General features: G+C 36.9%; 3 protein-coding genes across 4 annotated transcripts in view; all 3 read left to right on the top strand.

Annotated features, from left to right (window-relative positions):
• The first annotated feature begins 4,053 nt into the window (after positions 1-4,053).
• Positions 4,054-5,587, top strand: LOC134644083 (tubulin alpha chain-like). The gene is made up of 3 exons (XM_063496781.1): positions 4,054-4,276; positions 4,376-4,524; positions 4,619-5,587. The coding sequence occupies exons 1-3, from the start codon at positions 4,156-4,158 to the stop codon at positions 5,585-5,587; spliced, it is 1,239 nt and encodes a 412-aa protein (XP_063352851.1). The 5' UTR covers positions 4,054-4,155.
• Positions 5,588-7,106: 1,519 nt separating this feature from the next.
• Positions 7,107-15,192, top strand: pofut2 (protein O-fucosyltransferase 2). Of its 2 annotated transcripts, XM_063499997.1 has the most exons (10): positions 7,107-7,288; positions 7,891-8,144; positions 8,538-8,682; positions 9,660-9,770; positions 10,439-10,505; positions 10,753-10,878; positions 10,996-11,176; positions 11,557-11,680; positions 11,973-12,000; positions 12,518-15,192. In XM_063499997.1, exons 1-10 carry the CDS (start codon positions 7,113-7,115, stop codon positions 12,587-12,589), a joined length of 1,284 nt encoding a protein of 427 aa, XP_063356067.1. In that variant the 5' UTR covers positions 7,107-7,112; the 3' UTR covers positions 12,590-15,192. The 2 variants fall into 2 exon arrangements, with proteins under 2 accessions (XP_063356067.1, XP_063356066.1); XM_063499996.1 differs by lacking the exon at positions 11,973-12,000.
• A 1,537-nt stretch (positions 15,193-16,729) lies between these two features.
• abca12 (ATP-binding cassette, sub-family A (ABC1), member 12) overlaps positions 16,730-21,400 on the top strand; it is a 58,291-nt gene continuing 53,620 nt past the window's right edge. Inside the window, exons 1-9 of the mRNA XM_063496776.1 lie at positions 16,730-16,795; positions 16,924-17,017; positions 18,581-18,736; positions 19,477-19,584; positions 19,743-19,810; positions 20,247-20,417; positions 20,611-20,804; positions 21,083-21,201; positions 21,290-21,393. Coding sequence (XP_063352846.1) covers positions 16,730-16,795; positions 16,924-17,017; positions 18,581-18,736; positions 19,477-19,584; positions 19,743-19,810; positions 20,247-20,417; positions 20,611-20,804; positions 21,083-21,201; positions 21,290-21,393 — 1,080 coding nt within the window. The remainder of the gene's footprint in view (positions 16,796-16,923; positions 17,018-18,580; positions 18,737-19,476; positions 19,585-19,742; positions 19,811-20,246; positions 20,418-20,610; positions 20,805-21,082; positions 21,202-21,289; positions 21,394-21,400) is intronic.

The raw sequence follows: 21,400 nt of genomic DNA, 5'->3' as shown, positions 1-21,400 counted from the left end.
CATCATGTATATCTCCCAGGTCTTACTGTGACAAGAAATAAGCGATCCAACACTTCCTGAAGCGGAAGTTTACTGTTGACTTTAGTTGTTATTTCTCTTGTTCTTCCTTGTAATCTGTTTCTGGTAGATTTGTGAGTATTCATTTCAACCTACATTTTTCCGTTACCAACAAAAACTGGAATATCAAGTCAGACATGTTTGTAGTTTTGTACACGTATGTTTGAAAATTAATTAAAAAAAAAAAACAGTTAGAGACAGTCAGAGAGACCTTTGACACGCCCTAAATAATAGTTACTTATCATACTTGCAATTATCAAAATCTCTCAGTTTCCAAATAGTAAAATCATGGTAACACACACTTTCTACAGATTTGCTGCAAAATTTTACCTGACAAGGACCACTGTTTTGATGATCAACAGTCAGTGTTTATTGGAACTGCAACCACTCACAGCTTGGTGATAGGTTAACATGAGAAACCTAAAATAAATACTACACAATGCTTTGCTAACTGATAAAACTGCAAGAAAAATGACTGTGTGACAAATGCAACAGTAAATATATGCAAGTATATTTTCTATAAAATCACTCTGATAACTTGGCTGATAAATGATACATAAATATTTTCTGTGCTAAAGTTCATAAAATGATACAAGTCCCTTTTCTTTAAACTTTGTTTTGACAGCTCAAGGTCATTATGATGTAATGGAAAATGTGTAGTCAGCGCACCTAATGGTGACATAATGGTAAACCAGATAAACTGGAAGTCTAAAGGTCACAAGAAAATATTTTTAATGAGAAACCAAGGGGTTTTCAATGATATACCGGATATGTTTTTAACCAATATTTTGCTGATATTACAGCAGGCAGGCATTTTTCAATTGTTATGGTCATAGTAACAAACAAAAAGCAAAATAGATTTTAAGAAAACCATCCCAAAAAATGGCTCATCTGGCACTGATGCACTCATTTATTTCTTTTCATCACCATCATCATCCTGCATTTTTAAATCTAATCAATTAATTCATTAAAAAAATCATTGTCAACTTATTTATGATATTTTCATTTGCAGCCCTGAAAAACACACACAAAAAAACAGCAGTAACTTGCTTTACATTGTCTCTCCTATCTTTTGCTAAGTATGCTGGAATCAAGGGAGAGGATAATAACAAGTCTTATGTTGTATTTTTACTGTTAACTGTGAAGGCTAGAGTCATTAAAACAGTAGCTTTTCAATAACACTACATATATACATACTGTTATTGCAGTACATACTAACTTGAATATCAAAGTAAGAGACTTCATTGTCTGAATAATACTTATGAAAAGTGTTTAGTTGATTTATCAGTTCATCAGCTAAATATTATTTCATGGCTGCTGTCAACTGTTGCATAGAAGAACCTGGTGCAGCTTTGCGATTTCAAATACAAATGTTATAGGGCTTATTAGGTCTATATTCCCAAATATTTTCCAAAGGATATGCGAAGCAATTAGTGCTTTTCAATTAGAGGGCCTGGCAAAAGGACTTCTTAAGTTTAAGTGGTGCAGGAACACAATGCACATAATGTCTGCTACTGTCACTTTTGTGGAGAACAAAAAAGAAGAAGAAAACAACTACAGAATAGGACTTAATTTCCAGCCAAAGAAAATGTATACAACATTAGTTTAATTCAGTCATGGAACTACCTTAGTCAAAGACACTGTGGGTATCATCTGTCATTTTTTCAAACACATATACTGTCCTGGACTACACCTCCACTTTTTTTCTCCTTTCTTTTTTTTAATGAATGCTTTGCATTTGCATACACTCGAAAAAGTCACTTGGATGAATGATGAAACATTTCACCCACTAAAAACACTATGTTCAAATGAACACTGCCAATTTTCTGGTATTAAATACCTTCCTTTGTTGGTAGCATACTTTTTCTGGACTTTAAAAAACAGATGTTTTTTGCAGAGTATAAACATATACACGCAATTGGTTAACGCACATATATTGTGGATCTCTGTCTGTGCTAACATAAATGAATATTGCTTCACCTTTGAGCTACATGTGGTTTTAGGGATAGTCCAGAGGCAGGATTTACCAAGATTTGTTATGTTATTGTTCATGTTTTGTCTTGGTATTTTTCATCATGTTATCTTTCATCATGAAAAATAGATCTGGAAAGAAATATTTTATTAAATAAAGAAATTGATTGAAAAAATGAAAATATTGGACTACACTTTGTTAAATACAGTACTGATGTATGGACAGCTGCAAAAACAGAATAAAAGAATTACATTTGTTAAAGGGTGCCTGGTGGTTAAAATGACATTTTTCTGTATGTACAACATAATATCCTGCTCATATTTTTGTAAAACAATGAAAAAGTTAGTCTGTTACACATACATTGATTCTCTGTAGAAATTATGGCTGTGTGCAGTCTGAATTACATACATTTACAACAATGCCAGATCTGTAAAATGGGTTCTTCCACTGAGAGCTCCTATTCAAACTGATGACAGTGCTGGTAGATGATTGAGGGGGAAAAATACAGTTTTCTGCTCAGTAAGACGAGACTAAAGACATCAAAATTATAAAATCAGAGAAGTGGAATTGAAAAACAACAACAAAAAAATATCCTATTGGCTTGATAATAACATTGCAGGTTTACCAGGTGGTATGTGTGTGTGTGTGTGTGTGTGTGTGTGTGTGTGTGTGTGTGTGTGTGTGTGTGTGTGTGTGTGTGTGTGTTCATAACTGAATTGGCCCAAATACCTCTAGATGGCACTGCAATGCAGGCACTGCAATGCAGGCACTGGCGAAACAGCCAAAGCAAAGTCTGACGTCAAGCCACGTGATTTAGAGTTATTATAGTTTATCCTGAGACAGACATTAATATGTATCAGTCAGTAACTCCTTAACAAGAAAGTAATCTAAACAGCAGTTGTTGAGATATTTCACTTAATAACAAGTCAGATTCTCATTGTGAGATTAAATGTAAAACACTCAGAGAATCACTTGTTTTCAAATTCCAAACAGCGCTGAAAACTATCTTCTTTCCAGAAATGCAGTCTTGGACACAGCCACAGGCACCGCCTCTCTTCTTTTACTGCAAAAGGCTTCACCTCCTCATGGGCAAGGCTAATACTTAGGAGTCATTAGAGCCACAAAGCACCTTTCTCCTAAAGTCTCACCCTTATCAAGCTGGCTCAGACAGAGGTCCCCTGTAGCATAATTGAAGATGTACCCCCATCTTCCACTCAATCCATAAGGCTCCAGGGGCCACACCTTCTGAAGACACTAAGGTGGTGGGTACTGCAGGGATACATCACATTTCCCTTTGGAGAATCAGGTAAAGTTTCTCAACAGATTGTCATATGGCAAACTGAGGTTTTGCTTTTTCTTTTTTTTTTTAATCTTCTGCATGGTTTGAGATGATTTATTTAGCACTCGCAGATCAATTAGATTTTATTTTGTCACCAATTGCTACATAGGTACATAATTTCTTACAATCCTTGCAGTTCAACTTGTTTACCATTACCTCACTGTCATGTTACCTCATGTGGACTAAACAACAGCCACCACACCTTTTTGTTTATTATTATGTCATCCTTTCCCTAAATTCCGGTAGATATTGTCTACATGATCCATGAGCTGTTAAAACAAAGTCTAAAAAAAACACTGGTAGAAAGCAGTTTGGCTCTTTGTGGTCTACTAGCCAAGACATAAAAGGATAAACCCCAAAGCTTTATATTTTTTTCTCTACTTATGACAGATAAATAAAAATATATTTTATGCAGAATAAGTGCAGAATTTGACTGCCATTGGTTTTGTTTTTGGTTTTTTTTGTTTTGATTTTTTGAGCTCCTGACTGATCTTTGCAGGTACATAACATCTAGTGACAGCTGCCATTTTGCTTGTTTTTTTTTTCTTTCTTAAATATCTCTTTGCTTCCATCTAGTGGCAAAATTTCCAAATTGCTTCTGTCGTGTGGTATTTTGGTGTTTTCTTTTCATAAACATATACTGTCTTGTTTTGGGGGCGTGGGGGGATTGTTTTGTTTTTTGCAGCCCGAATGCATCTCCGTTCATGTAGGCCAGGCTGGTGTTCAGATAGGAAACACCTGTTGGGAGCTTTACTGTCTAGAGCATGGAATCCAGCCAGATGGCCAAATGCCTAGTAACAAGCCTATAGGTGGCAACAATCATTGCTCTAGTGCTTTATTCAGTGAAACGGAGGCTGGGAAGTATGTCCCCAGGGCAATCTTTGTTGACCTGGAGCCCACTGTCATAGGTAAGTAGTGCTCTGAATCTGAGCTTAATTGAACTAAAAGCATTTAACTAAAAGCACTTCCTATAACAGATGAGTTTGTGTTCTCTTTTAATTTTCCAGATGAAGTTCGAACAGGAACGTATCGTCAGCTATTTCACTCTAAACAGCTGATCTCAGGAAAGGAGGATGCAGCTAACAACTATGCCCGTGGACACTACACCATTGGGAGAGAGATCATTGACTCTGTCCTTGACAGGATCCGCAAACTGGTAAGCGAGTAGCCATTAGAGAGACAAGAACTTGCAATCAAGCCCGCTCTGCATAACCACCAGTCTTAGTGGGTTTTTTTCTCCATATCTACAGGCTGATCAGTGCAATGGTCTTCAAGGATTTTTGGTCTTCCACTCCTTTGGTGGAGGAACTGGTTCTGGCTTCACCTCCCTGCTGATGGAAAGACTCTCTGTTGAGTTTCGCAAAAAGTCAAAGCTTCAACTGGCTGTTTCCCCTGCCCCTCATGTTTCCACAGCAGTGGTGGAGCCTTACAACTCCATCCTGACTGCCCACACCACCCTGGAGGACTCTGACTGTGTCTTCATGGTGGACAATGAAGCCATTTATGACATTTATCGAAGAAACCTTAATATTGAACGTCCTTCCTACACTAACATCAACCGCCTTATTAGCCAAATAGTCTCATCCATTACAGCGTCACTTCGTTTTGATGGAGCCCTGAATGTTGACCTGACAGACTTCCAAACCAACTTGGTGCCCTACCCTCGTATCCATTTTTCTCTGGCCGCCTATGCCCCGGTCATCTCTGCTGAGACAGCCTACCATGAGCAGCTGTCTGTGGCTGAAATCTCCAATGAGTGCTTTGAACCCTCAAACCAGATGCTAAAATGTGATACTCGTCATGGTAAATACATGCTCTGTTGTCTGCTGTATCGTGGTGATGTGGTGTCCAGAGATATCAACTCTGCTATCAGAGCAATCAAGACCAAACGCACCATTCAGTTTGTGGATTGGTTGCCCACAAATTTCAAGATGGGCATCAACTACCAGCCTCCAACTGCGGTTCCTGGTGGAGACCTGGCCAAGTTGCAGAGGGCTGTCTGCATGCTAAGCAACACCACAGCCATCGCTGAGGCCTGGGCCCGACTGGACCACAAGTTTGACCTGATGTACGCCAAGAAAGCATTTGTTCACTGGTATGTTGGGGAGGGCATGGAGGAAGGAGAGTTCTTAGAGGCCAGAGAAGATATGGCTACTCTGGAGAAGGATTATGAAGAGGTGGCAGGTATCAATTCATTTGAAGATGATGATGAATATTAAAATGCATTATATCTTATTTGTTATTTTCTGGGATAAAACTAATATTGGTTATTTATTATTTGTAGAAGTGAGATTAAAATGTTAAATTCTAATCAATTTACTTTTATTTACCCTCGAAACCTACAGACTCTGTAGGTTGTTTAGTTTGTATTAAATGTTTTGAACTGTTGTTGCTCAAAAAATTGCTTCCAAAATACAGTACTGTATAAAATGCTTGAGTGATCTGTCATTTCTTTATTTTTTTTTTTTCAAGAAACCAAACTTTATATTAATGCTTTCAAATTATGTTGAGCAATAGTTCTCCAAGCTTTTATAGGTCTTTCAAAGGCTTTCTTTGGACAGGTGCTGACCATTTTCAGAGGAATGTTGGGTTACTGGGTTTGTTTAACCAATTAACAATACCCTTTAAATTGTTAAATTATGAAAAGTCACCGAACTCAGTGGCTAAATTAATACTGTACTTACACATAACAGACAGCTTTGCCTAAAACCATTTTTTGTCTTTTTTGAGTCAAACTAAAACAATTTAGTTTGATCTGTAATTATATTCATTTTCCTCTTCCCTTCTCCTCATCCATTCAAGAATCCATTCTATCTTACCATAGGTCTTTTTTTAAACAAAGAAATAGTTTATGTTCAGGGCTCAGTAACCATCATCAGCTACTTTTTTGGTTGCTTGAAAATACCAGATGCACACAAAAACATTTCAGTAAGGGGAAATTGTGTGTTGTAGACTCCTGTGTTTTTTCAACCATGTTGTGAAATGCCTCTCCTAAATTCTGTGTGCAGCTCACAGAGAACGTAATTCTCAAACTCAAATTTAAGTAATATATTTACTCTTCAATACTGTAAGGAGGGATTAAAGTGGGAAGGTGTCACTTCATGTATTGAAGATTTTTGATCTTGATAGGCAAGCTAGTGTTTAATTAGTTAATTTTTCCTGTCCTGCAACCTGGCGATCCTTGCAGTGACAGCATGGAGATTCTCTCTCAATCATAACAAAATAATTACATGCCACAACCCGCTTATACATTCAACACTTTTGGCTGTATGAAAAAATGCAGTTTAGTCCAGGCATTTGTGATGAAGTGTATACTGATACTCTGATGGTGCAGTGTTAAGTTAAATCAAAGATAGCATATATCAAGTATTTTATATATTATCAAGTATTTTACTTTAAGGTAATATTTTGATTAGATTCACTCACCTAATTCTACCTTTGACACTAGCTTTATCCTGTCTAGGGGTTGGAAATTAGCCATATAACTTGTGAAATATCTACTTAAAAAAAAGTCTGATTGTGAATATGGCAGCACAGCACTGCCTGCACAGAAAGGAAGCATGTAGCAGTCAACAAGATATTTATATTTAAAAAATGTAAGTTATCTAAATAGATAAAAACAACTAACTAAAAAGGGCTAATAATCTTTTGCACTCTGGCCTCGTTTTTGTCGTCTGCGTCTGTGATTGCTGGTTGCCCGGCAACCATGCAGACGCTTCCGGAAGTGCGTGGCTCAGAGTCAATATGGCGCAGAGCGTACTGAATAGACTGCTGATGTTATTTGCTTCGGCGTGTTCTTTCAGTTCGTTCTTGCTGTCAGTTTTCGTCGCCCTTTCCGCATTCGATGAAGGAAACAGTGATAATGTATTTAGTGCAAGCCAGACGGTTACTGCACCCATCGCTGCCGCCAGGGATTTGCGGTAAGTTTATAGCGTAACGGTGGGCTAACCAGCAATGCTAACGTAAATTTGGAAGCAGCTGTTCATTTAACCGTACAGGCAGTGTTTCTTTGTAGTTAACACGTCGGGTTTTTTTTTTCTTTTTGGCCTTTTAAGTCTATGTTGATATCGTGCCAGCTTTGACTATGTCAAGCGTCATCTTAATATATTAAAAAAACTTTACAATTTAATGCCTTCTTCCATAAAATTACCACAAATCCAGAACAGCCAGAACATTATTGTTCTATAGTGGAGTTCTGCAACAACATGATTTCATTTGTGTTTACCTTTAATGCAGAATTTAGTGTTCTGGTTATTGTATGTGCATTATTGCTTTCTGTAGTTAGGTGATATGTATGAGTTATTTGTACCCATGCTTATTTGTTTGATCAGACTGTAACTTCCAGAATTGTTAAACAGCCTACTGTAACAAAAAAACAGAGAACACAACTGCCTGGATCACTAAAAGCTAAATTTGCAACAGTGAGTAAGGCTTTCTAATGTTTTAAGGTGGTACCTCAATTTTGGAAAGTATTAGCTACAGTATACAAATAATGTGCTATGCCTTTGTCTTGTCACCACAGGTACCTTTTGTATGATGTAAACCCTCCAGAGGGTTTCAATCTGCGCAGAGATGTCTATATTCGCATGGCTTCTCTGGTCAAGACACTGAGGAAAGAAGGAGATGACTGGGTGTTGGTGCTTCCCCCATGGGGTCGCCTTTACCACTGGCAGAGCCCTAATCTCCATCAAATCCGCATTCCATGGGGGGAGTTCTTCAGCCTTACTAGCCTTCAGGCCAACGTACCTGTTATTGAGTATGAAGAATTCATCGCTGGTGAGCATTTGGATGGGTGATGCAGACTAGGTTTCATTTTTTTGAAAGAGATATACCTAATATATATAAAAAATTCCCCTCTTGCCCCTGCTGGCGGTCTATCCTTCACGCTCAGGTCCTCTGGGAGCTTGAGGGTCCTGCGCAGTATCTTACTGTTTCCAGGACTGCGCTCTTCTGGACAGAGATCTCGGATGTTGTTCCTGGGATCTGCTGGAGCCACTCGCCTACCTTGTCCTAGGAACAGTTAAGATAGTGCGCAGGACCCTTAAGCTCCCAGGCCTCTGGACCCGAGCTTGAAAGGGAATTTCAAGCTCAATAAATTAAAATACATAAATTAAAACCCTTTGCAACACAATTATTTGTTTATGGCAAACTGAACTCTCCTTGGTGTAGAAAATGGAGGCCCGTTTATAGACCATGTTCTGGTACTGCAAAACTATGCGGAAGGATGGACTGACGGAAAATGGGAGGAAAAGGTTGACGAGCGGCCATGCATCGAGAAGTTGATGTACTCCAAAGATAAACATGGCTACTACAGGTGATTAAACAATGCAGAAAACCAGCAACATGTATAATACATTGCATTACGAATACAATACCACTCATACATTTTGTCACACACAACAACTAGATGCCATTATCTGTATCATGACAAGGGTCAGAAGTAAAGATGTGGGTATTAGTGTGGTGAATATATTTGTTTTTTAGTAACAAAGATGTAATTACACAAGAAAATACACAAACCTACTTCACGTCTACAGTACTTTGCAAAAGTTTTGATCCACCCCTCATTTCTGTGAAATTTGCTTCCAAGGAGCCAGAAGTGGTCTTGAGCAATAGGTTTCCAAACCTTTTGAAGTTGTTTCAGGGTTTTTAAGTCTAGTCTTTCCACCTGGCCATTTTCAGAGAAATATTTTATGTTTGTTAAACCACTAGATACCACTTGACCCATGAATCATTAAAGCATAAAAAGCACCTGACTCATGGGATGAAGTAGTTTTGTGGCTACACATAACATATAACTTAGAAAAGAACTCATTTTAAATTGGGGCTTGGGGATCAAATACTTATTTAACTCAATGACATGCATCAGTTTATAACTTTTATATAATGTGCCTTTATTTCTGGATTTTTGGTTGATATTCTATCTGTCGGCATTAAACTGAAACAACAAAAATTAGAGACTGTTAATTTCTTTGTAAATAAGCAAACTTACACATTCAGCAGTTATTTCCCCCACTGTGTCTTGGCATGGTGCAGTGAGTCCTTAAAAAGTCTGAGGAAAATGGACAATTGGAGGACAAAAGAAGAAGTGCACACTGAATAAAAATGATCTATTAGATTATAAAATATTGACTTTCAGTCTTCCTGGGGCATATTACTGACATTTCTAGCAAAACATAAAAAATTAGGTATGGTTTGAGATTTTTGCACAATACTGTAGATCGCACATATTCACAATTCTGTGTCTATCTGTGCCCACTACTTGCCACATGTATCTTGTCTGTTTTTTAGGGGCTGGTTTTGGGGATACGAGGAGACGAGAGCTCGAAATGTAACGTGTTTATCAGCACAAGGCCATGCATCTGTCATAGCACCGGTTCTTCAGAAAAACATTACAGCGATGTGAGTCTACAAAGGAACATGCTAATAAAAAAGTCACCAGCCATACGTTATTGTTATTTGTTATCTGGCATCAGTCAAACAGTAAAAGCTGTTAAGTGATGCTGGTAAACCGTTTGGATTTATCATGAAATTTTCTTGCTGTTATGTCACCTATAGAGGGTAAGTCGACATTTAAACATACTAAAATATGAATAAGAGATTATATCTGCTTTAGAAAATTATGTAATGGGTGGTGTGAATTCTTAAATCTGGTTTAGGCTTTTAGTTTACTGGAATAATGTAACATGTCTTCATTAAAAGTCACTATTTCCACCTTAAAATTGAACTGACTTAAAACTGTAAAGAACTTTAAAACATTACAATAGTTCAACTTGGTGTACCATTTCAGTATAGGCATTACAATTAGACATTACTATTCCTGGTGTGTAATTCAGAATACAGGTGAATATAAAAAAGTATGCATAATAACAGGGTGGCATTGTCTCAACATAAAGCTGATCATATGATCATCGTTTTAAAAAATTGTGTTTGATTCTTCTTCTTTTTTTGGAACATGTCTGAAAGATGATCTCACTTCATTATTATTCAGCTCTGCCATTACTTATAGCTCTGTCAGATTTTATGACACCTACAGTGGTAATCCTATTTGCATGCTGTTGTTTTTGCAGATCTGTTATGCTCGACCGAGCAGAAACACTCCTTCATGATCACTATGCTGGGAAGGACTACTGGAATGTAAGTCAAGAACTATAGAACTTTCAGTTCGTGATACATCACGTCTTATGTTTCAGGTTAGGTTAGGTCATCTTAGGCAGTGTTATTGTTCCTAGACTTTTTCTATGTGCAGTATACTGTAGCATTACTGTGGCATCACTGTATTGTTACTGATAATAAGTTACATTATGTATCTTTTGCATTTTCAAAAACAAAGGGATTCTGGGAAACTTGGCTGTCTGTAAACTGTGGTCTGTGTTTATTCTAGACACGACGCAGCATGGTTTTTGCAAAGCACCTGCGTCTCATAGGGGATAACTTCAGATCAAGACATCTAAACTCTACAGATGAAACAGACCATACGCCATATAGCGAGGACTGGACTCGTATGAAGGTTTGGCAGTGTCTTATAATAGTATATTTATGGGATTGTACTGGTTATGGGTTTGACCATTTTCCATATTGAGCAGCATTGTAAGAAGTGATGTGCTATTTTTTGATCACTCCTCAGGCCAAGCCTGGCTCAGCTAAAGGTGGTCCATATCTGGGCGTCCACCTGCGCCGGAAAGACTTTATCTGGGGTCACAGAGAGGATGTGCCGAGCCTTAAGGGAGCTGTCAAAAAAATACGCAGCTTGATGAAAAAACATAAACTTGATAAAGTTTTTGTTGCAACAGATGCAGATGATGAAGGTAGTGACACACACACATTTTTAAAGATAGAGAAATTATACTTGTAATGCATTGAAGCTTCAGTGATTTGCATATTAAGTCAAGTTTTAGAACACTATTTTCTAGCTAATACTTGTAATAAAATATAATCTGCTAATAATTCCTTTAACTCTTTGTCGGACGACGGACCCTGTATGGTAACTTGATTTACAAAATGTATAAAAAGATATATATATTGTAATATCTTCCAGTAATACTCTGTGGTTTAAATTAGTATGAGTATTTCTGTGAGTTTTCTATAAATATTTAAAGAACAGTGTGAACATTTAGTAGTAGTTTATCTAATAGATAATAGTTACTTATATGATTTTATTATACTTGTTAATCTGTAAAATTTGCAGAAATAAAGGAGCTGAAAAAGTTGTTGCCAGACATGGTGCGGTTTGAGCCATCCACAGAGGACCTCGAACTCTTTAAAGATGGCGGAGTTGCCATAATTGACCAGTGGATATGTGCCCATGCAAGGTATATTTAATTTCACGGTTTTAATACATTCAGTATTTAATGCATTATTCGCTAACATTTGTGATACTAGTAATAAGGCAGGTTATGTATTTCAAAAAATATAAAATTACACGTATATGACATGGAAATCGGTTATTTTTTCATTCCAGTCATTACAATTTTTAACATTAATATAACATTACGGTAGTGTTATTTTACCTCTGTAGAGGAGTATTGAGTGAGAAAATATAAATAGATGATACATTTTGAGTTTTCAAATTTGTGGTGTTGCATGTCTTTCTAAACTGAGCAGCCTCAGCAGCAAGCACATACAGCTAATGGTAAGTTTCAAGGGGGAAATGTCATTCAGTCATTACCTATGCTAAAAGGTAAATGCTGTCACATAGTGGCCAAACACCTTTATCCTTGAATGTAATGCACATTAGCTTGTAACTTATGGTAAAGGTGTTGTGTAGTTCAAAGTTCCCATTATTGTTGTATACGGCTGTTCTTTATGATTTTGCCAGTAAACTAATTTAAGCAAAATGTAAAAATATCACAATGTAAAAATATCCCAAACTTTTTTCCCTTTAAATTAGACATATAGGCACAATAATGTGCATCAGTTTAAAAAATGTTTGTTTGATTATTGTGGAAATACTAGTTCTTTAACCTATGCCCAACTTTAGTTTAACAGAAAATAGCTTAGATATTTCATTGGCTTTATCACGTGTTCCTGCCCATGGAAAATATTTCAACTTGAAAAACTACTCATGGTGACTCATGCTGTTCTCACTGTATTGTGTAGTTTTCATGGACACCATCTTTGAATTTATATTTTTCTGCGTGTCTTTCCAGATTTTTTATAGGAACATCAGTTTCCACTTTCTCTTTCCGGATCCACGAAGAGAGGGAAATTCTGGGCTTTGACCCCAAAACTACATACAACCGTTTCTGTGGGGACACTGAGAAAGAATGTGAACAGCCCACACACTGGAAAATTGTTTATTGATGTGACCATTAAGAGTTTGGTTATACAAAGGCCAAATGCAGTGTTTGGAATCTTCAAGATATTTTAACAATTTTGTTGTTCATTTTTATTTACTTTTCATGTTTTCAGTGTTGTGCTCCCAGGTCTGAAAAGACCGCTCTTTTGGACTTTATGCTAAATAGGCAAAGAGAGGACTGCCAAACATGTACAGTATTAATTACATTTTCAAAAAATAAAGCTGCTTACATTTTAGTTTTTTAGATTGTATATGTACTGTTTTTTGTTTTGTTTTTTAACTGTATTTTTCATTTTTATTTGTATTCATGGCAATGGTGAACAGATTGTCTTGTAATGGAACAAAGAGTATTAGATGGTGTATTCTCATTTTAAATCCAGCGGGGTTTTTGAGGGGAGGTTTTTTTGTTGTTTTTTTTACAAATTGGTAATCAGAGGTTATGCTGTGAATTCGATTAAGAAAATTTGCTTTTGTGAAGTGTCTTACCAAGAAGCACAATCAATTATGATTTTAGAAACACAAATATGTTTCACTTTTTTTATACAGTATTTGCCCTTTCATAATATTGCCAGTGTTGGAACGGTAGGAAATTAGAAAACAGAAATCAGGCATTTTACTTTGTAAATACCACCATAATGAAGACGTTACAATGCCAAATTTTTCCAGCCTGATTTTTAAACCACAAACTGTTTCCAAGCATACACATTGCAATCCTAATTTAAAGTACTACAGGGAGCAGTATTGCCATAACACAAAGAAGTCACACATAACTTGCCATCAAATTGGTACTGTACAAAAGACTTGCATGTTTTTTTCAAGGCACTTTTACCTATTACCTTCCACCCTGCCAGAAACCTACTAAAACTAAAATAAAATATTTTGTTATTTCAGAATCTGATTAATACCACCGCATAATTCCAGTTCTCTTCAACTATAATTAAGTTTCCCCAGTACATATGTAAATGGAGATGTTTAATAAAGCTAGTTTAGGGAATTACCTACAAATTGATTATTTTCTGTAATTGTTCTGTTGTTTCAAAGAAACAAAAAGTGTTGCCACCCCTCACTTTTTGGGAAAATGGAAAAAAAGATGTCTTTTTGAAATATGTGTAAACATATAGTTTATAAAGCAAAAAAACAAAACAAAAAAACCCCTTATTATACCATTCTGTTGAGATTGAAAGTCAAGACTCTTACAGTCGTACTTCTCTCCCGATCTAATAGGTCAGTGTTAAGTGACTTAACAAACAAAAGACATTCCTCTGAAAATGGTCAGGTACAAAAACTGGACTGAAAACAAGAGACAAAGCAGCCAATATCCAAAGAAAACCTTTGAAAGATCTTTAGAATGACTGAAGAACTATTGTTCAAGACTTTATTACAATAAAGTCTGTGTCCTTGAAGGAAAAATATAAAATAAGGGCTTGCTCATGGCTTTCACACAGCATTGTAGTGAAAACTAACTTTATATAGAGCAAAGTCAAAAAGAAGAGTGTATTATACATCACTGGATTGCAGTAGCTAGTCGAATAAGCTTCCTGTGGTAAGACAGTACACTGCATAAAAACAGCTGACATTTTTTCCCAGCACACTGCAAGATCAGAAACCAGTATTGCTACCTTTATGATAACATTGCAAGTGTCATATGTCACCTATGGCCTTGTTGGGCATAGGTGAAATGGCCCAACCCTATTCCTGCTGCCCATTGTTTCGCAGTTGTTGTTTTTATCAAACAATCTGACTGTGGAAAGATTTAGTATGTAATACTCAGCCTGCATAACAAATGTTAGTACCATAAAAGAAAGACTGGGTGACAGTAAATTTCCACTCATACTCTGAGTTAAAGATAATGGAATGCACCATAATCTTCTTGATGCATGCTCAATCATCCAGGTAAGTAAATCTCCAAAAGTTGATTCTGTTCATCTGGACGTAGCGTTTTCAGTGGGAGAAATGTTTCGTCACTCATGTCATCCCACTTCCTTCATCATAGAATAGAATAGTCATGGTCAATGGCCATGAGTACCATTCACAAAGAGTTGGGGAATGGCTGCAATCACAGCATTGTACGATGGCAAAAGATGCACCCTTAGGCCCCCTCCTCGATTCAGAGATGGTCTTTCCCTTTTCACGTAAATGGCCTCCTTGAACCCGCGCTCAAACCAGCGTTCCTCCCTGTCTAGGATGTGTACATCCTCATCATTGAAAGAGTGTCCACTGGCCTGTAGGTGTAAAAGGACTGCAGAGTCCTGGCCTGACGAGGTAGCTCTTCTGTGTTGTGCCATCCGCTTTGCCAGAGGTATAAGTCCTGGCAATCCTCCTGTCACTTAACAGCGTACACTATATGTTTGCAAGTTTATAAGACTGGGGAAACCTGCAGTCAGCTGAGATTGAAGAAGTCACTTGGATGAGTGATGAAATGTTTCTCCCACTGAAAATGCTACATCCAGATGAACAGAATCAACTTTTGGAGAATGCACTATAATGCAACAATGTCAATGCCAACATTTATTTTTCTCACATGGTCTGTACAGGATGTTTGTACATTTGAAAGAAAGCTTCAGTTATATTATTCTTTTTGAAAATACAAGAACACAAGTGAAATATGAATGTGTAAGATCATTTTTATTTATATGTAATCTATTATAATATCATCGATATCATTGAATTGGACGGATCGTATTCCCTCTCAACATTATGTGGAAACAGTATTGTGTGTGAGTGCTAACTTTTCCCAATGGATCCCTCACACATATCATTGTGACTATTCTCTGTGGCTACTTATACAGTAGCTCCTTGACAACACTCTAGATAATTAGGTGTGTAATTTCATACCTTGTAGATTTAATAAGAGGTTTAACTTTCCCAGTTTCACTGGTTATAGAAACGAAAAGAAGGCATTTAAGATCAATGCAACCTTTAAATTTAGGTTTTCTATTTATCATTTAGGACAAAATACATAAACACATTTTAAAAAAAAACAACCAGTTCTAATTCCATCATATGCTTCTCTAAGCAGCTCTGGTTGTTCTCTGAATCTATCAGCTGTGATTATCCGAGGTAACTAGAATCTACTTAAATATTGTACTAAGATAGGCACATAAAGCGTCCTCAAGTAGCGCCCTTCCTTGTACCAGTGAATGCGATTTCTTGTTCTAAGCGGTAATGCGGTCCATTTTTTGTTGTTGTGGGCAGACAGGTGCAACAGGAGAACACGCCCTTTTCCACTCCAGATTTACCTTTTCATACACGCACACACAAGACAAGCGACAGAGAGGTTGAGGTTGCCAGTATTGTTGTTGCTTTTACACTAACCGCGGTGGCATTCAGAGAGGGTTTTTTTCTACGTTTGAGCGTGGTCTTCTTCTGTCTTACTTCGGTGAACAACTGATGGAAAGTGCATCCTGCTAGGAGCCATGCCCTCCCTGGCAAATCTGCGAGCGACAGTCACATAACAAATAATTTGAGCTATTAAAAGGAAAGCGGCTGCGAGGTGAGTGTGCAGTGGACTATTTTTTTGAGTGCCTATCCTAAATGAGCTAAACTGAGCGACAACATTAACGTGATTTACATTGCTGTTATTTATTATTATTTTAAACCTACCGTTTATTTCCGCAAGTTTGCGCTATAGACGTTAGCTACAGTTGATGAGACTTGTAGAAAACAAGAAAAAAAAAATCTGTCATATGATTTAAGTAACCTACACGTGAGCTACTTAATGAATAAATTCTCACCAAGTTATATAGTAGCTTTATTTCCCACCTATCCAAAAATGTCTATGCCTACCTTTGAATGTGAATGTGAATTTTCTCTCTCTCTCTCACTTTATATATATATTTATACATATATATGTATATGTATATATAGAGATAGATAGATATATAGATATATACTGGGATCATGGAAATACTAGTCCTGAAATATACTGCATTTGTTTTGTTTTTTTCTTAATGGCCAGCTAATGTATTTAAATGAACACTGAAATATATAAGTTAATGGAATGAAAAATATCATTTTTAACTTTGTTTCCTTTTTTTCCTTATTTTAGCCTCTTCCACCAGTGATGGCCTTCTTTCGCCAACTTCAACTTCTTCTCTGGAAGAATAGACTGGCAGTAATTAGACGGCCAGTGAGTGAGATTCAAAGAGTCAAAAATATCTAGTTAATTACCTAAGAATGAAAAAATGGCATTCTGTACATTAAGTCTCCCTGAAATAATATTATTACAAAGCTTTAAAATATGTTGTGTTTTTCCAGGTATGGTCCCTGACTCTGATCGCCTGGCCTTTGATCATCTTCATCATCCTTGCTGTGACCCGCCACCAGTTCCCTCCTGTTGTGAGGGAAACATGTAAGTGTAAAAAAACAATTGCTGCTAATTCTGCAAACAAAATCAAGCCTTTTTTTTTTTTACCTCATATTGAAAATGCACAGTCTGCCTATTCCACCGTAAGCATCCCTTACAACAATCAAAAATATTTTTTAATGAGTAAAAGCTTTGTTTGGAAATATTACCTTACATTTTGCATTACTGGTGTTTTGTTTTTGTTGTTTTTTACTTTTATTAGTTATAAAGGGTACTCTTGAAACTTACCTTTCTGATAGTTATGTAAGTAATGACACAATATTAACTCGATTAGACCGCATTCTTTTGTTTGTCATCTTAAAGGTCAGCAGGTAAATACTTGGAGACATTCTACTTTTGCAACCAAAGTAAACAAATGGATAGCTAAATGCAAACATCAATGGTCCTTCAGATTTGAGCCTATCCCATCACTATTGACATGGTGTTTGTTCTGCTTTATCTTTTAATGCCTACTGACATCATATTTGCTCTGCTTTAGATTTGTGTGAAACTGTAAAAGGAGAGGCTTTTGAGATACCTTTGTTTTGCCACCTACAGCCTTTTTTAAATAACAAGGTTAATGGTTAACAGAGAGCCAGGTTCTCAAACAGTTTTCAGCCTCAAAAAAACACATGCAATCACAGCAACATTAAGAAGTGGTATATCTAAATTTCGATAAAATCCTTAAAAACCATAGGAATAACCTTCTTTCTCATGGTAATGTTCACCATGGGAAACAACACTTTTAGATGACCAGTTGATCCTGCCACATTTGTTGGTTCAGGCTTGATTGGCAGATTGGATTTGAAAGATATGTGAATTCACTTGAACTTTAATAACCCAGTGTGTCAAACATTTTAGTAAAACAGTCAAACCAATAGGACCTCTTCTTGCCCCTGAGATACCGTTTAGTGGGTATTTTATTTTATACCTGGTTGAAAGAGACACAGAGTCAGAATGCACCAAAATCTGACTGGTGTATAAACTTTTTTGGAGACAGCAAAGCAGTTCTCATTTTTAGTTTTAACTGCTACATATTCCATATTTTTTAAGTAAAGTTGCTCCATATGTTATGTTGTTTCTATAGAACTAGCGGTGTGACTGTACAGGATATCTTTTAGTTCTGAAGGAAATATGCAGCTATGCAGTATGTTGTGGCTTTCAAAACTCGCACGTCATGGCAATCAATCAAAAATTACCTGGTTAAACACAAGTCATTCTGAGTTAATCTTTGGATCTCTCTTTTTTCCCAAGTACAATAGCTCAGATTGTTTTCTAACAAAGAAGGCAGAGGTTGCGCACCGGTCATGAAACCCGCGTACAGTTATGCTGTAGATGCTTCTAACTATTCCAGGAACTTCTCAGACAGAGTGTTTGTAAAACTGTCTCTCAGTATCAGATATCCTATTGTCATTCACATTATTACCTTGAATTGATGTCATTTTTAAGGCTTCTGAACTGCCTGCATTTGCCAAATGCATGCAATTGTGTGCCTAGAAACAATTCTTAATGAATATGACATTTTCCAGTGTCATCACTACAGCAAAACCTTTATCATGTCTCCTCTAGGTTATGTGGGTCCCCGAAACCTCCCCAGCACAGGCTTATTTCCTTTCCTCCAGACCCTCATGTGCAACACAGATAGCAGTTGCCATAACACATCTCGCCTGGTAGAACCAACAACATCAAAGTCGAGGAGAGCAAGGTACCTTCTTCGTCAGTATAGTCAGTGTATATACAGTCTATGTATATAATCTGCAATCTAAGTGCTAAAACATATTTACAAATTGCATATTTGCTGCAACTATGATTTAAGTCAATAACCCTTCATATATTATTGTTTAAAACTACATTTTGAACTCTGCTGACTTTAAATCACAAGGTTCCTGTGTCTCAGAGGAGGGACACGCCTTAGGATCACAGCATCACGTGACATGATTAGTCAGTGTGTGATCACGAAAATTTGGCAACAACAGACTTTTCCCTGTGGAGGAAGGGAAGGATCTTAACCCTTACCTATCACATTACATGTGTTAACAAATGCCATTATCTGCAAGCTTCTTTGATTTAAATTCCCTGCACTGGAATGTCAATGGCTGCTAGAAGAACCTGTTTGTCTACCTCTTATCTACCAGTACATTTTCCTTAGGCTTCATTTCAGGGAACAAAAATATTGTTAGGTTAGGTTTCTTTTCAGGGAATCAAAGTGTCATCGAGTTAAGCTTCATTTCAATGAACCAAAGTATTGTAGAGTTAGGTTCTATTTCAGTGAATTGCAGTATTATAAATATGATTACTGTAATGCATGGTCAAAATCAAGCGCCTCAAACACAGAAACAAAAGGTACTTTTAATTTAAGACAGAAAGATGAAACCTTTAGCACTAAAAGGGTCCTAAATGCGTCTAATAGAATGTATTTACTACCTCACCTGCCGTGTTATACCTGTACCACAGGTCTGTGACAGAGAGTTCTCCACTGGAGAGTCTTGGTCAAGTGGGGGATTTTCTTAACCTTCTCCCCAACGACTTCACCAATGATCATGCAGAACTGGTTAAACTGCTGGACAATTTGGGTATGTTGCTCAACTAACATAATCACTTTGATGTTTTTGAATAAATATTATCACCAGCAGTTTGGGGTAGATGTAGGTATTTGGATTTTTTTTTAAATGGTTATCTAGTATTTATCAAAGTCCTGCAGTTTTTCACAATATCTTTTTGCTTTTTAAAGGCACGTCTCACCATGGAAGTCCTAAAAATGATCCTGTAACGACTTTTTTCAACAGTACTGAAGATCAGGTGGGTATTGTGGAGAAATAAAAGAAGATACAAGGGTTCTCAGTACTAGTACAGTTTGTATTAAGAGCTGATTGATAGCATCTTCAGTCAAGTTTGAAAATGATCCTGTAGGTCCTGTAGTTCATAGTCAAACCTCAAGTTTGCATTGCAGCAATGGCTACAAAACATGTACTGCATTTATTTACTAAGCACACTTATAATTATTTATGTTGTTACTAAACGTATACCCAGTCCAAAATTTGAAAGATAATTAAATAGATAGATAAATTTATGTGTCAAAAATATTCAGTTTCCCCTACAACCATGCTGCTGTTACTGACTAAATTTGTAGATATTGCATTTACAATTACTAATAATGTTGTGTTAGTAGACCAGTTGTATATTTGCTAGTAATAATAACAACAACGTGCATTTACCTAAACTGCATTTCTTGCAGGAGAACCTGGATAACATGCTTGAGTCAGCCAACCTGTTAAAGAGGGCCATTTGCACTGTGACTCTGCCCATGCTGAATGAAAGCTCACTAGATGTTTTCACCAATGCTGTGTTCACTTTCTGCAAGACCAATAACACAGTGTTCGAAGTCTCACTCTATACAGTCAATCAGGTATATTTTTGTGTTTGCACTTGATCCTATACATTTTGTGAAATATAGGCCCATGTATGTTAGGTCGACTTTAGTCAGCACACTGCGATGACACTAACCAAATGTATTCTTTTTTATTTGTTTTGTGTTTAGTATTTTTTGTAATTGTACCTTGCTTTAGGAGGCTTAGATACTTTCTCTGTCTGGTTGTCAGGTACTGGAAGAGTGGATGCTGACCCAACCAGAGGAAATGATGGAGGTGGCATGGGTGACAGTGACATTCCTCAATCAGCTGCAAAATGACAACTTGCTATGGGACCGTCTTCTAGCTCTTCCTCAGCTCTTTTCAGATGGTTCTATTGACCAAATGCTGAGAACACTGGAAGACGTACTCAAGCACCTACAGGGGTGAAGTATTTTCAGTGATGAAACAGTTTTAAAAAAATAAATGAAGGTAGCTGAAGTAAGGGGTTAACGTAGTATGTCAGATTTTTTTAAAGAATGGAATGGCAAAATCAAACCATATTTAATAAAAATAACCTATTAGTGGTCAACAAAAGCTTGAAAACTGGTGAATTCAGCTTAGAAGTACTCTTGGTATTGCCTTTCACTTTTTTAAACTATATTTCCAGCCCATAGTATATTTTGGACTTGAAGATTTAATGCTTCTGAAATTGTCTCTTTAGTGATGCATATACCATTGAGGAAGATTTCCCTGAGACCAGTGGCCCGCTCTCCAAGTCTGATTCATTTCTTGCTGAAGCCATCAGAGTGATCACCTATATCAATCATTGGCCTGGCAAAAGTAACTATGGACCATTAGCTTTACTGTAAATACTCTATGTATCACCCATGTCTGCTAATATCTGACAATGTGCTTGAATTCTTCATAGATGTCACCATTCCCCTTGGAGAACTGGTCACAAATGACTCACTAGGTACAACGGTGAAATACCTCGTAGAAAATGTTTTGGATTATGAGATACCACTGGATAAGGTATGCA

This window comes from Pelmatolapia mariae, linkage group LG16_19 (genome assembly GCF_036321145.2).
Source record: "Pelmatolapia mariae isolate MD_Pm_ZW linkage group LG16_19, Pm_UMD_F_2, whole genome shotgun sequence".
Classification (NCBI taxonomy): domain Eukaryota; kingdom Metazoa; phylum Chordata; class Actinopteri; order Cichliformes; family Cichlidae; genus Pelmatolapia; species Pelmatolapia mariae.
This window is presented reverse-complemented; position numbering and strand designations above follow the sequence as displayed.